Source organism: Phocoena phocoena, chromosome 7, assembly GCF_963924675.1.
Source record: "Phocoena phocoena chromosome 7, mPhoPho1.1, whole genome shotgun sequence".
In the NCBI taxonomy this organism is placed as follows: domain Eukaryota; kingdom Metazoa; phylum Chordata; class Mammalia; order Artiodactyla; family Phocoenidae; genus Phocoena; species Phocoena phocoena.
Genome location: NC_089225.1, coordinates 5288060 through 5302669, shown reverse-complemented (window position 1 = coordinate 5302669; position 14610 = coordinate 5288060). Strand labels below are relative to the sequence as shown.

Below are 14610 nucleotides of genomic sequence, written 5' to 3'. Positions count from 1 at the left end.
GTAAGATACTCAGTCAAGTGCTAGGTTATGTCCTTGCTAGTTCTAAGTGCTTTAGAATTTCAGGGAAAAAAAAGATTATAGACAGATATTTGGGAAGGACAAAGGTTTCATGGCAAAGTTGGATTTAAGATAGACTTTGAAGAAAATAGCGAGTTTTCATTGATGGAAAAGCAGAGATTTTGAGTTTAATGAAATATTTAATGTAAACCTGAATACCACATGGTTAGGTGGAGGATTACAGCCAGAGCTATGTTTTGATGAAAAGGGAATATAAGAACGCAAAAGAACTTGGCTCATGGTACACAGTGGGCATTAATTAAAGATTTACTGAATGGCATTGAGGGACAGGAAGAGGGCATGGGCTCTTCAGATTGCAAAGGTAGGTGAGAAGAAGACACTTAACTCACAGGCATGTTGTGAACAGTTGGTGGAAAGACCAAGGCAGACCAGCGGTTGTTTTCCTTTGTATGAGTTGCTGTGGTACACGGAGTTGTTGGCAGGGACTGAGGAGAGTAGGGGACAAATCTGAGAGCCTCCCTACTGGTACTTGATGAGGGACTGGTCCTGGGAGAAACAGTAGTCTGGATTTGGGCACTTAGCTAACAGAACAACTCTGATGCCCTTTTTAAAAGTTGAATACTTGGGAAAGGGAAGTACTTTGTGAGGAGATAACTAGGTTCTAGCCCTTATTTTTATTTTCATAAGAATAATATTAAGGTCATTTCTGCCTGGCGCTTTTTAAAAGTTGAATACTTGGGAAAGGGAAGTACTTTGTGAGGAGATAACTAGGTTCTAGCCCTTATTTTTATTTTCATAAGAATAATATTAAGGTCATTTCTGCCTGGCGCTTACTCATTTGATTCCTGTCATAAGAGGGGTTTGAAAAGACAAAGACAATTTATAATCTAAAAACAAGCCCTCTCAACTACCTCATCCATGCAACTACCTCATCCATGCATACACAAATTCTACACATACCTCCTGAGAGCATGATATATGTTTATCATATATTTTTAGGCTGTACTTTTAAAAAAAAATTAATAGACTTTGTATTTTTTAGAGCGATGTTGATTAATTAACTGGTATTGCTACATTATTATTAACTAAGTCCATAGTTTACATTAGGGTTCATTGTTTGTGCTGTACATTTTGTGGATCTTGACAGATGTATAATGACATGTGTCCACCATTATAGTATCATATAGCTTAGTTTCACTGCCCTAAAAATGCCCTGTGCTCTGCCTGTTTGTCCCTCCCTCCCTCCCTCCCTCTCTCCCAGCTCCTGGCAACGACTGATCTTGTTACTGTCTCCATAGTTTTTGTCTTTTCCACAATCATGATGTATGTAACATTTTCAGATTGGCTTCTTTCACTTAGCAGTACAGTATGCTTTTAAGCTCTTTGTCCATGTCTTTTTGTGGCTTAATACCTCATTTCTTTTTATCACTGAATAAATTCCATTATATGGATGTCCTATAGTTTTTTTACTTCATTCACCTGTTAACAACATCTTGGTTGCTTCCAGATTAGGGCAGTTATGAGTAAAGCTGCTACAAACATTTGTATGCAGGTTTTTGTATGGTATAAGTTTTCAGCACATTTGAGTAAATACTGCTAAGTGTGATTACTTTATCTTATGGTAGAAGTGTGTTTAGTTTTTTGAGAAGGTGCCACACTGTGTTCCAAGTGGTTGTACTGTTTTATCTTCTCACCAGCAACGAATGAGGGTGCCTATGGCTCCCCGTCCTCTCCAGAGTTTGATGTTGTCAGTACTTTTTGGATTTTAGCCATTCTCATAGGTGTATGGTAGTATCTCATTATGTTTTTAATTTGAAATTCCCTAATGACATATGATTTTGAGCATCTTTTAATGTGCTTATTTGCCAGCTGTATGCCTTGTTCAGTGAGGTGCCTGTTTAGATCTTTGGCCCATTTTTAACTGTTTTTTTTTTTTTTTTGCGGTACGTGGGCCTCTCACTGTTGTGGCCTCTCCCGTTGCGGAGCACGGGCTCCGGACGTGCAGGCTCAGCGGCCATGGCTCACGGGCCCAGCCGCTCAGCGGCGTGTGGGATCTTCCCGGACCGGGGCACAAAACCGTGTCCCCTGCATCGGCAGGCGGACTCTCAACCACGGCACCACCAGGGAAGCCCTGTTTTTTTTTTAATTGTTAGTTTTAAGAGTTCTTAGCATATTTTGCATATCAGTCCTTTATGAGATATGTGTTTTGCACAGATTTTCTGCTCATCTTGGCTTGTCTTCCTTCTGTTAACAGTTTCTTTTGCAGAATAGAAGTTCTTAATTTAAACGAAGTCCAGCTTATCAGTTCTTTTTGTTGTGGGTTGTGCTTTTGGTGTTAGGTCTGAGAAGTTATTGCCAAACCCGGGATCACCTAATTTTATCCTGTGTTATTTTCTAGGAATTTTACAATTTTGTGTTTTACATTTATGTCTGTGATCCATTTGAGTTAAAGACTGTCCTTTTTTTATTGCTTTTGCTCTAAGATAGAGGCTAGTGGCCTCTATAATGGCCAGTGCAAGTTTTTTTGGCCAGTCTGTAGATGTGTAATGGTAGCTCTTTGTGGTTTATTCCTTTAAGTTTTAAAATGTAATAAACTTTAACTTTGGGTGTAGCTTTGTTTGTTTGTTTGTTTTTTATATTGCAGGTTATTATTAGTCATCAATTTTATACACATCAGTGTATACATGTCAGTCCCAATCGCCCAGTTCAGCATGGGTGTAGCTTTTTGCCTAAGGACAGTAGTAAATATTTTTATGCTTTCCATTTACCTATGATGCCCATATTGCTGGTATGAAATCTCAAAATCTACCCCCCCCTTCTATATGTTTTCACATTCTGAGAATTTTCACTTCCCCTAATGTTTATTTAAAAACAGAACAAAATCTCCATCTAAAACTATGGCAATACCTTAAACGTCAGTAATGGCCTCATTTCATGATATTGAAGCAGCTTGCTTTAATAGTTAAAAAGTCTAAGCCACCTTTGGGAACCTGCTATTTTATTCTGCAAGTGATGAATGCCTTTGCCAACCATGTTAGAGTATGATGTGAACTGTGTTTTTCAAGAGAGGATGCCTTTCCTTATTTAACTGGTTGCATTCTTCGAGATGTTTCTTTTTCTTCTTTTTGCCCTTCCCTTTCTCCCCCAGACTTGGTTTAATCTTTGTGGTTAATGACTCTGAAGATGTTGATGGGATGCAGGATGCTGGAGTGGCTATTCTGAGAGCGTATAATTATGTTGCCCAAGAAGTGGATGATTATCATGCCTTCCAAACTCTGACACACGTATGTTTTCGTTCAAAATGGCGAATAATTTTTAAAAATCTAACTTACTCTAAGAAACAGTATGTGGTAAGGAGATTCTATATTTCTGGAAAGAGAAAAAGGTAAATTATTCACACAAACTTCATGCATTTTGTATTTCCAGAGTTGCCTTTATTGATACACTAATGTTAAAAATAGATTGTTGTGATTTCAGCTAAGATTCCTTAGATACTAACACATTAATGTATCTTAGTTTTCTGCCTTTTGGCGATTTGAAATCACTGATTAATGCCTTTCGGTGAATGTGATGTTCTCTACATGTTTATAAAAAAAAACTTCGCTTTCTTCCCTTTTAAGACAATCATGATATTTTCGTTAGGAATCAGTTTAATATTCAAGTCATAAAATTCTTATTAATTGTTTTCTCCATTTTAATTGGAAACTGTGAAATATCCTGATTTTTATATATATATTTTAAGATACTTGCTCAAGTTCAGAGAACTCTCCTTGTTTTTTTTCTATTTTTGAGTATAAAAAGTTTACTAGTAATAGTTCTTTTGTTTACAGATTAGTGTTGATTATTGAAAAACTTATCTTTAAAGCAGTTATTTTCATGACTTTTATTTTACCCATAAACATGATTTCAGCCTGCTGTTTATTATGTTTGTTATGTTTACTGTTTAGAGATTCAGTCGGGGCATTTTTTATTAATTGAAATATTCATTTATTTATTTGGCCAACTTTTATTAAAGATGCACCCTTTGCCAGGCCCGTACCAGCTGCTAGGGATACAAAGAAGAGTGAGATTTTCCCCCGTCCTCAAACACCTTACAGTCTAGTGCGGGACGCCTCCACACAGATGATTTGGTACAGTGTGGGAAACACTGCTGGCTACAGCAGCACTAGGACCTCGCTCCACTAGGGATGGCCACGGACATTTTTGTGGAGTGGGAAGTTGTCCCAGCTGAGTGTAGGAGGGAAAACAGCAGTCAGTTGAACAGTGGCTGCGAATCAGAAGTAGTGACTCCAGGTTGTTAGTATGACTTGAGCAGAATATTGTGAGAGCAGAGTGGAGAGGGGAACCTCATTGGTCATTGAGGCCATTAGGCTGGGTAATAGGTGTCCAGATCACAGAGTTAAACTCCAGTTAAAACCTCATTCTGATGCATGTATGGAGATGGATCTGGTGAAGGGTAAAGAAAGTGGCAGGGATACTAGTTGGTGAGCTGTTGCTGTGATCTCTGTGAGAAATGGTGGTGGACCTTAGTTAGCAGTAGGCTCTGAAGAATGAAATAAGTTCCAATGAAGTTGCTGAGGATAATAAGGGTTTTAAAGTCTGTTTTTTAAAGTTTTTTCCCCTCACAGCTGTGTGTATAAAGGAAAGGATAAAGAGTTTTCATTTCTTTTTCTTTATTTTTAGTTGCAAAAGTAAAAAAAAATTATGTTCATTATTAAAACTTAAAAAAAATAATATTAAAGTGTTTTGATTAAAAAATCTGTCTCTGCCCTCCTTAATCCTGCTTCTTAAAGGCAGCCACTGTTAAAAGCTTGCATCCATCCTTCTGGACGCTTAACTGTACATGTACAGACACGGTTTTGTTGTTGTCTTACGTCTGCCTTTTAAAAATAAGGACTATGCCGTACGTATTTTGAAACTTTTTTTCCCCTTAAACTTCATGGACATGAGTTCTTATTTCAAGGATTACTTATAAGTATTCAGATTTTTACAAAATTAACACATTTTTGCGTTTGGGACTTTATGTGAATATGAACTGATTGAGTCATTTTAAGAATATGTAGTTTCTAACATAAGAAGGCATAAGGAAGTATATGGAAAAGGGAGAATTGCTAATATGGCCCATTTGCTCTTTTTAAGAGAATTAGCTATTGCTTTCATTTTTCCTCTACATTCTGAAATCTTTTGTAATAAATACTCTGAAATTTACATGTGAAAGTGTAGTTGGTTACCTTGGTTTTTCTTTCTTCAGATATATAACAAAGTAAGGACTGGAGAAAAAGTTAAAGTTGAACATGTGGTCAGTGTCCTGGAGAAGAAATATCCATATGTGGAAGTGAATAGCATTTTGGGGATTGACTCTGCTTATGATCAGAATCGGAAGGTAAACATTCTCTGGCACTTCTCATTTGACTGCAACACTATACTTTCCTTACGTATCCTTATTATTGGGGGTTACTGTTAATAAAGGTGGTGATGGTGAAATATTTAGGTACTTAGCATTTAAAAATTTAGAAACCTGGTCACTTTTCTGTCTCTGCAAATATAGTTTATATTTCAATTTTGTGAAGATATCGTTGATTTTTAGCTGGCCTATCAACTATACAATTGAAAAATAATTTCTCTTTATAATGCACTGGTAGTACCTGAGTGATATATGTTCTGGATAAAAGCTGTTGGAAGTATATGATGTATGCTGGTCAGGTATGATGTGTGTGCCTAATGTGTGTCATGTATTTAATTGTTTAGGCTAAAGATGGAAATGCAATAGGAAATGTAATAAATAGAATGGCAAAGTCTCATAATAAGGATATAGGGAAATATTTTAAAATCTTTATTTAAAGATAATAGTGAGACATTAAATATAGTGAAGGTCCTTTATTGTAAGCAGGAACAAGGTGGTCAGTTTATTGAAAACAAATGTTAAGGCAAGGAATCAAAATACATTTCTGAAACAATTTAAAACAATAAAAAAGTGTATTTATTTACCAGCTTTTTTTCATGTTTTTGAATGAAGGACAAGGCCTTTGGTTCATCTGTTTGAGATCTGAGCTATCATTTCGTTAGAAACCATACTGATAATGCATTGTTTATACATTCTCTTTTATCTGAGTACAGAATCCTAGATTTTATAATCTCCCTCTCAAGTCTTACCCACACCCAATTCAACACCAGTTGTTTTTTAGCGTTTCACTTTTTTTTTCTAGTCATTCAGTTTGTTTTTGTTTCCTTCCTTCCTTGCACTTATTTTAACTTAATATAATTTTATTATGGTAACATTGATTTGTAACATTATATAAGTTTCACGTGTACAACATTATATTTCTACATCTGTATCCCCTACAGCTTGCCCACCACCAAAAATTTAGTTTCCATTCATCACTGTACAGTTGATCCTGTTTACTCATTTCCCCGCCCCCAGTATCCACTACTTTGTTACATGTTTGTTTTTGTTTGGTTTGGTTTGTTCATTTATTTTGTTTGTTTATTACTTTTTTATATTCCATGTGTAAGTGAAATCCTATGGTATTTGTCCTTCTCCGTCTGACTTATTTCACTAGCATAATACCCTCAAGGTCCATCCGTGTTGTCACAGATGGCAAGATTTCGTCTTCTTTTTATGACTGAGAAGTGTTCTATTGTGTGTATGTGTGTCTGTGTGTGTGTATATATATCTCACATCTTCTTTATCCATTCATCTGTTGATGGACACTTGGGTTGTTTCTGTATCTTGCCTATTGTAAACAATGCCATGATGAACATAGGAGTGCATATAATTTTTTGGATTAGTGTTTTCACGTTCTTTGGATAAATAATCAGAAGTGGAATTACTGGATCATATTCTATTCTTAATTTTTTTTGAGGAATCTCCATACTGTTTTCCATAGTGGCTGTACCAATTTACATTCCAACAGTGCAAGGGGATTCTCTTTTCTCCACATACTTACCAACAGTTGTTATTGCCTGTGTTTTTGATAATAGTCATTTTGGCAAGTGTGAGGTGATATCTCATGTGGTTTTGATTTGCATTTCCAAGATGAGTAGTGATGTTGAACACCTTTCATGTGCCTGTTGGCCAGCTGTATGTCTTCTTTGGAAAAATGTCTATTCAGGTCCTCTGCCCATTTTTTAATCAGGTTTTTTTTGTTGTTGTTGTTCTTGAGCTGTATGAGATCTTTATATATTTTGCACATTAACCTCTTATTGGATATGTTATTTGCAGATATATTCTCTCATTGAGTAGGTTGTCTTTTCATTTTATTGATGGTTTTCTTTGCTGTGCAGAAGCTTTTTTCATTTGATATAATTACATTTGTTTATTTATGCTTTTGTTTTCCTTGCCTGAGGAGACATATATAGAAAGATATTGCTGAGATGGATGTCAGAGAGGATACTGCCTTTTTTTTCCTTAGACTTCTATGGTTTCAGGTCTTACATTAAAGTTTTTAATTCATTTTGAGTTAATTTTTGTGTATGGTGTGAGCTAGTGGTCTAGTTTCATTTTTTTTTTTTGCATGTGGCTGTCCGGTTTTCCCAACTCCATTTATTGAAGAGATATCATTTCTCCATTGTATGTTCTTTGCTCCTTTGTCATAAATTGTCCATATATGTTTGATTTTATTTCTAGGCTCTCATTCTGTTCCATTGATCTATGTATCTGTTTTCCTGCCAATACCATTGCTGTTTGTATTAGTATGGCTTTGTAATATAGTTTGAAGTCAGGAAATGTGATGCCTCCAGCTTTGTTCTTTTTCTCAGGATTGTTTTGGTTATTCAGGATCTTTTCTGTTTCTGTATAAATTTCAGAATTTTTGTTCTATTTCTGTGAAAAATGTCCTTGGGATTTTGATAGGGATTACATTGAATCTGTAATATAAATTGTCGTAGGTAATATGGACATTTTATTTATTTATTTTTGGCTGCACCATGCAGGATGTGGGATCCCTGACCAGGGATTGAATCTGCACCCCTTGCAGTGGGAGTGTGGAGTCTTAGCCACTGGACCGCCAGGGAAATACCTTTTTTGTTGTTGTGTGTGTGTGGTTTTTTTTTAAATTGGCTTTATTTATTTTTTTCTTGGCCGTGAGGCATGGCTTGCAGGATCTTTGTTCCCCAACCAGTGATTGAACCAGGGCCCACAGCAATGAAAGTGCAGAGTGCTAACCATTGGACTGCCAGGGAAGTCCCTTAATATGGACGTTTTAACAATGTTAAATTTTCCAATCCATGAGCATGAAATATCTTTCCATTTATTTGTGTCTTCTTTGGTTTCCTTGAACTGTCTTACGGGTTTCAGGGTACATCTTTCACCTCCCTGGTTAAATTTATTGTGATTATAAATGGGATTGTTTTCTTAATTTCTCTTTCTGCCTAGCGTATAGAAATGCAACAGATTTTTGTATGTTGATTTTATATCTTGCAACTTTATTGTATTTGTTTATTACTTCCAGTAATTTTTTGGTGGAGTCTTAGGGTTTTCTGCACATAAAATCATGTCATCTGCAAATAGTAACAGTTTTACTTCTTCTTTCCAATTTGGGCATGTTTTATTTCTTTTTCTTACCTCATTGCTCTGGCTAGGACTTTCAATATTGTGTTGAAAATGAGTGGCAAGAGTGGGCATCCTTGTCTTGTTCCTGATCTTAGAGTGATAGCTTTCAGTTTTTCACCATTGAGTATGATGTTAGCTGTGGATTTGTTGTATGTGGACTTTATTACGTTGAGGTATGTCCCTTCTATACCCACTTCACTGAGAGTTTATATCATAAATGGGTGTTGAATCTTCTCAAATGGTTTTTCTGCATCTATTGAGATGATCATGTGGTTTATATCATTCATTTTGTTAATGTGGTGTATCACATTGATTGATGTGGGGATGTTGAATCATCCTTTCATCCCTAGAATACATTTCACAAAATTTTATTTGTTTTTGGCTGTGTTGGGTCGTCGTTGCTGTGTGCGGGCTTTCTCTAGTTGTGGCGAGCAGGGGCTACTCTTCATTGCGGTGCGTGGGCTTCTCATTGCGGTGGCTTCTCTTGTTGTGGAGCACGGGCTCCAGGCGCGCAGGCTTCAGTAGTTGTGGCATGCAGGCTTAGTAGTTGTGGTTCATGGGCTCTAGAGCGTGGGCTCAATAGTTGTGGTGAACAGGCTTAGTTGCTCCGCAGCATGTGGGATCTTCCCGGACCAGGGCTCCAACTCGTGTCCCCTACAATGGCAGGCGAATTCTTTCTTTTTTTTTTTTTTTTTGATGTGGACCATTTTTAAAGTCTTTATTGAATTTGTTACAGTATTGCTTCTGTTTTGGTTTTTTGGCTGCGAGGCATGTGGAATCTTAGCTCCCCGACCAGGGATCGAACCCGCACCCCCTGTATTGGAAGGCGAAGTCTTAACCAGTGGACTGCCAGGGCAGTCCTGGCAGGCTGATTCTTAACCACTGTGCCACCAGGGAAGTCCCTGTATGATCCTTTTGATGTATTGTTGAATTCAGTTTGCTAATATTTTGTTGTGGATTTTTGCATCTGTGTTCATCAGAGATATTGGCCTGTAATTTTCTTTTTTGTGTGTTGTCTTTGTTTGGTTTTGTTATTAGGGTAACTCTGGCCACATAAAATATGTTCTGTTTGCTTCAGTTTTTTGGAAGAGTTTGAGAAGGACTGGTGTTACTTCCTCTTTAAATGTTTTGTAGCACTCACTAAGGAAACCATGTGGTCCTAGGCTTTTCTTTATTGGGAGGATATTCATTACTGATTCAGACTCCTTACTTACTATTGGTCTGTCCAGATTTTCTATTTCTTCATGATTCAGTCTTGGTAGGTTTTATGTTTCTAGGAATTTATCCATTTCTTCTAGGTTATCCTGGAAGATATGTATTATGTATATATAATATACATCTTTTAAAAAAATTTATTAGAGTTTTTAAAAAAATAAATTCATTTATTTATTTATTTTTGGCTGCATTGGGTCTTTGTTGCTGCCCACGGGCTTTCTCTAGTTGCGGTGAGCAGGGGCTATTCTTCTTCGCAGTGTGCGGGCTTCTCATTGTGGTGGCTTCTCTTGCTGCAGAGCAAAGGCTCTACGCATGCGGACTTCAGTCGTTGTGGCACACGGGCTCAGTAGTTGTGGCTCGCGGGCTCTAGAGCGCAGGCTCAGTAGTTGTGCACACGGGCTTAGTTGCTCCACGGCATGTGGGATCCTCCTCTACCAGGGCTTGAGCCCATATCTCCTGCATTGGCAGGCGGATTCTTAACCACTGCGCCACCAGGCAAGTCCCCGTAATATACATCTTAATCCTCTATCTGTATCTTGTCCCTCCCCCCTTCACTCTCCCCACTGGTAACCACTAATTTGTTCTCTATATCTGTGAGTCCGTTTTTTGTTGTTGTTGTTATATTCACTAGTTTGCTGTATTTTATAGATTCCACATGTAAATGAGATCGTAAAGGACTTGCCTTTCTCTGTCAGACTTATTTCACTTGGCATAATGCCCTCCAAGTCCATCCGTGTTGTTGCAAATGGCAAAATTTCATTCTTTTTTATGGCTGAGTAGGAGTCTGTTGTGTATGTAAACTGCATATTCTTTATCCATTCGTCTCTTGATGGACACTTAGGTTGCTTCCATATCTTTGTTTTTTATATTTTTTAACATCTTTATTGGAGTATAATTGCTTTGCAGTGTTGTGTTAATTTCTGCTGTGCATATACATATATCCCCATATACCCTCCCTCTTGCGCCTCCCTCCCACCATCCGATCTGTCCCACCTCTCTAGGTGGTCACAAAGCACCGAGCTGATCTCCCGGTGCTATGCAGCTGCTTCCCACTAGCTATCTGTTTTACATTTGGTAGTGTATATATGTCAGTGTTACTCTTTCACTTCGTCCCAGCTTACCCTTCCCCCTCCCCATGTCCTCAAGTCCATTCTCTACCTCTGTGTCTTTATTCCTGTCCTAGGTTCCATATATATGTGTTAGCATACGGTATTTGTTTTTCTCTTTCTGATGTACTTCACTGTATGACAGACTCTGGGTCCATCCACCTCACTACAAATAACTCAATTTCATTTCTTTTTATGACTGACTGATATTCCATTGTATATATGTGCCACATGTTCTTTATCCATTCATCTGTTGATGGACACTTAGGTTGCTTCCATGTCCTGGCTGTTGTAAATAGTGCTACAGTGAACATTGTGGTACATGTCTCTTTTTGAATTATGGTTTTCTGCTTCCATATCTTTAATTCCCCTATTAACATTGTATAGTTGTCTTTTTCTCCCTAGAGATCTGTTAGTATTCGTTTCATATATTTAGGTGTTCTGATGTTGGGTGCATATATATTTAGAATTGTTAAATCTTCTCAATGAATTGACCCCATTGTCATTATATAATGACCTTTTTATCTCTTGTTACAGTTTTTGGCTTAAACTCTGTTTTGTCTGATAGAAATATAGCTACCCCTCCTCTCTTCTGGTTTCCACTTATGTAAGTGTATCTCTTTCTATCCCTTCACTTTGAGTCTGTGTCCTTAAAGCTGCAAGGAATTGTAGGCTCATATAGTTGGGTCTTATTTTTTAATCCATCCAGCCGTTCTGTGCCTTTTGGTTGGAGAATTTAATACAGGAACATTTAGAGTAGTTATTGATAGATAAGGGACATAGCAATGCCATTTTATTAGTTATCTGAGGCTGATTTATATTTCCCTTGTTCCTTTTTTCCTCTCTTGCTGCCTCCCTTTGTGAACTGATGATTTTCCATAATGGTATGCTTTGGTTCCCTTCTCTTCATCTTTTGTGAATCTACTGTAGATTTTTGTTTTGTGGTTACTATGAGTCTTACGTAAAATATTTTATAGATAAAACAATCTCTTTTATGTTGATGACTTAACTTTGATCAAATATAAAAACTACCCTTTTATTCCCACCCCTTTTTTGTTTTGGACATCACAGCTTAACTCTTTATATTGTGTATTCAATAACAAATTGTATCTATAGTTACTTTTAGTACTCTTGTCTTTTTTTTTTTGCTTTTCATCAGCATATTCTTTATATTGAAAAACAGCAAGATGGAGTTTTCTGCATGAACAGCATCATCATTAGAGGGGAATTCAGGCAACTGTCATCCATCCTGCATTCCCTTTGAGCATGGAGGGCATTGCTACAAAATTCATAGTTGAGGGCCCTCTCTTGCTTCATTGAATACTCTTGTCTTTTAACCTTTATAGAGTTAAGTGGTTAATACACCATCATATTTACAGTGTTAGGGTATTCTGAATTTGACTATATACTTACCTTTACTAGTGTGTTGTATGTTTTCATGTTACTAATTAACGTCCTTTCATTTCAGCTTGAAGGACTCCTTTCAGCATTTCTTGTAAGGCAGGTTTGGTGATGATGAACTCTCTTAGCTTTTGTTTGTCTGGGAATGTCTTTATTTCTCCTCCATTTCTAAACGATAACTTTGCCAGGTAGAGTAGTTGGCAGTTTTTTCTTTTAGCAGTCAGAATGTATCATCCCACTCACTCCTTGCCTGCAACTTTTTTACTGAGACGTCCACTGTTAGCCTTCCCTGGTAAGTTACAAGCTGCTTCTTCTCTTGCTGCTCTTAAGAGTGTCTGTTTTTGACTTTTGATAGTTTTATTATAATGTGTCTTGGAGAGGTTCTCTTTGAATTTATTTTCTTTGGTGACCTATGATCTTCAGGAACTTGGATATCCAAATCTCTCTCCAGATTTGGGAAGTTCTTATCCATTATTTCTTTAAATAAGCTTTCTGCCCCCTTCTCTATCTCATCTTCTCTGGAACTCCAGTAATTTGAAAATTACCCATATACCATTTCTTTAATTCTTCGGTTGCTGTTGTTGTTATTGTTGTCCCCTGACTGGATAATTGCAAAGTTCCTGTCTTCTAACTTGTAGATTATTTTCTTTTGCTTGATGTCACTCTGATGTTAATGCTATACCATTTTAAAAATTTCATTCATTATATTCTTCAGCTCCAGAATTTCTGCCTGGTTCTTTTTTATGCCCGCTCTCTTTGTTAAAATTCTGATTTTGTTTGTGTACTGTTTTCTTGATTTTGTTGAATTGTCCTTCTGTGTCTTCTCGTAGCTCACCGAGTCTCCCAAAAACAGCTGTTTTGAATTCTGCACTGGGTAAATTGCAGATATCCATGTCTTCGGGATTGGTTACTGGAAGATTACTGCGATCCTTAGGTGATGTTATGCTTTCTTGATTTTTCATGTTCCTTGCAATTCTAAGTTGCTCCCAGAAGTGACTGGCAGCAGTCACTTCTACCAGTCTTTACTCTCTGCTTTGGGAGAGAAATACCTTCCATTTCAGGAAGGTTGGAATTTTGAGGCTTTCTCAGAATGTCTGTGGGTACGCCCGCTCCATGCTGTTGTTCCCTCTTGTGCAGAATTCTGAACTTGTTTATTTAACTCCTCTTGATTCTACATTGCCCCCAGGCTGGGTGCTGACAGGCCACCTCCTTTTTGTTTTCCCCAAAGTGGCACTAAAGCTCAAGTCTTTTGTCTCTTTCTGGCCTACTGATGTGGATTGGCTTTCTGTACGTCCTCACTATCCATCTGGCAGAGCTCACTCTTGCTGCCCTTGTCAGGATTGTGCACTGGGAGCCAGCCACAGGGTGTGGGTATATGGTGGTAAGGTGTGTGCAGAGCACTGCGGGGTGCCCATGAGCCATCTGGGGTCATCTGTGGATGAGGTGTCCTGGGTGTCTCATAGGTGGGCTTGTTGATGCCGTAAGTAGGATCTGCCTTCCTTAAATGCCCTATGAGTGCACTGTCTGCTGCTCTCCCAGCCTCTTCCCCCGTGGTGATGCCACTCACAAATCAGTATTCTGGATGGAGCGGGAGAGAAATGAGCCTCTTTGGCAGCATTCCACATAGCTGGGGAGGTTGAGTGCTCAGCCATTGCTCTTATGTCCCTTGTAGGAGAAATCGTAGGCTCAGAAGATCTCTTGTGGCCCTAAGCTGTACTGCCTTGGGAGAGGGGTGATGTGAGTAAAGTCAGACTGTTCTCTTACCCTCTCCAGTGTGTCCAAATTCATATTTTTTTGCTCCAGTGGTGTCCTGGAACTTCTTGCTGGAAACCTGGACTTCACAGAGGCTGTCTTGTCTATGGGTGATTGATTAAGATAGTTTTTCCCAGGGGTTCCCATGTATCAGTGCAGAGCCCACAGCCAGGGTCAAAGTCCGTCTGCCTGCTACCTGCTGCCACACTTCTCCCGGGCCACTTGGCACATGGTGCTGAATTCCAAAGCTCCCACAAAGACCCTTTTGTCTGTGGGTAGATGCCAAGTTGTTGTTTTTCTGTGGGGGAGACACTAATGAGGGAAGTCTTATTCAGCCATGATACTGACATCACTCCTGCCTCAGTGTTAAATCTCCTTGTTTTAAGGTTTGGAGTTGAAGCTGGTCATGAGAGCTACTCGGTTTAGACTGAACATGTTTCCATTATTGTATTACAACCTTCTGTTCAGTCACTTACCTTTTCTTGTTGTTTAAATAAAATAATATTGATATGGGCATGTAGTGATTTTTCACATTTCCACAAACAGCCTGAGTAGTACTCTGTAGAA

General features: G+C 38.1%; 1 protein-coding gene across 1 annotated transcript in view; it reads left to right on the top strand.

Moving 5' to 3' along the window:
• Nucleotides 1-14610, top strand: part of UGGT1 (UDP-glucose glycoprotein glucosyltransferase 1) — a 106952-nt gene that overhangs the window by 35094 nt on the left and 57248 nt on the right. Inside the window, exons 16-17 of the mRNA XM_065880282.1 lie at nt 3167-3302; nt 5270-5401. Coding sequence (XP_065736354.1) covers nt 3167-3302; nt 5270-5401 — 268 coding nt within the window. The remainder of the gene's footprint in view (nt 1-3166; nt 3303-5269; nt 5402-14610) is intronic.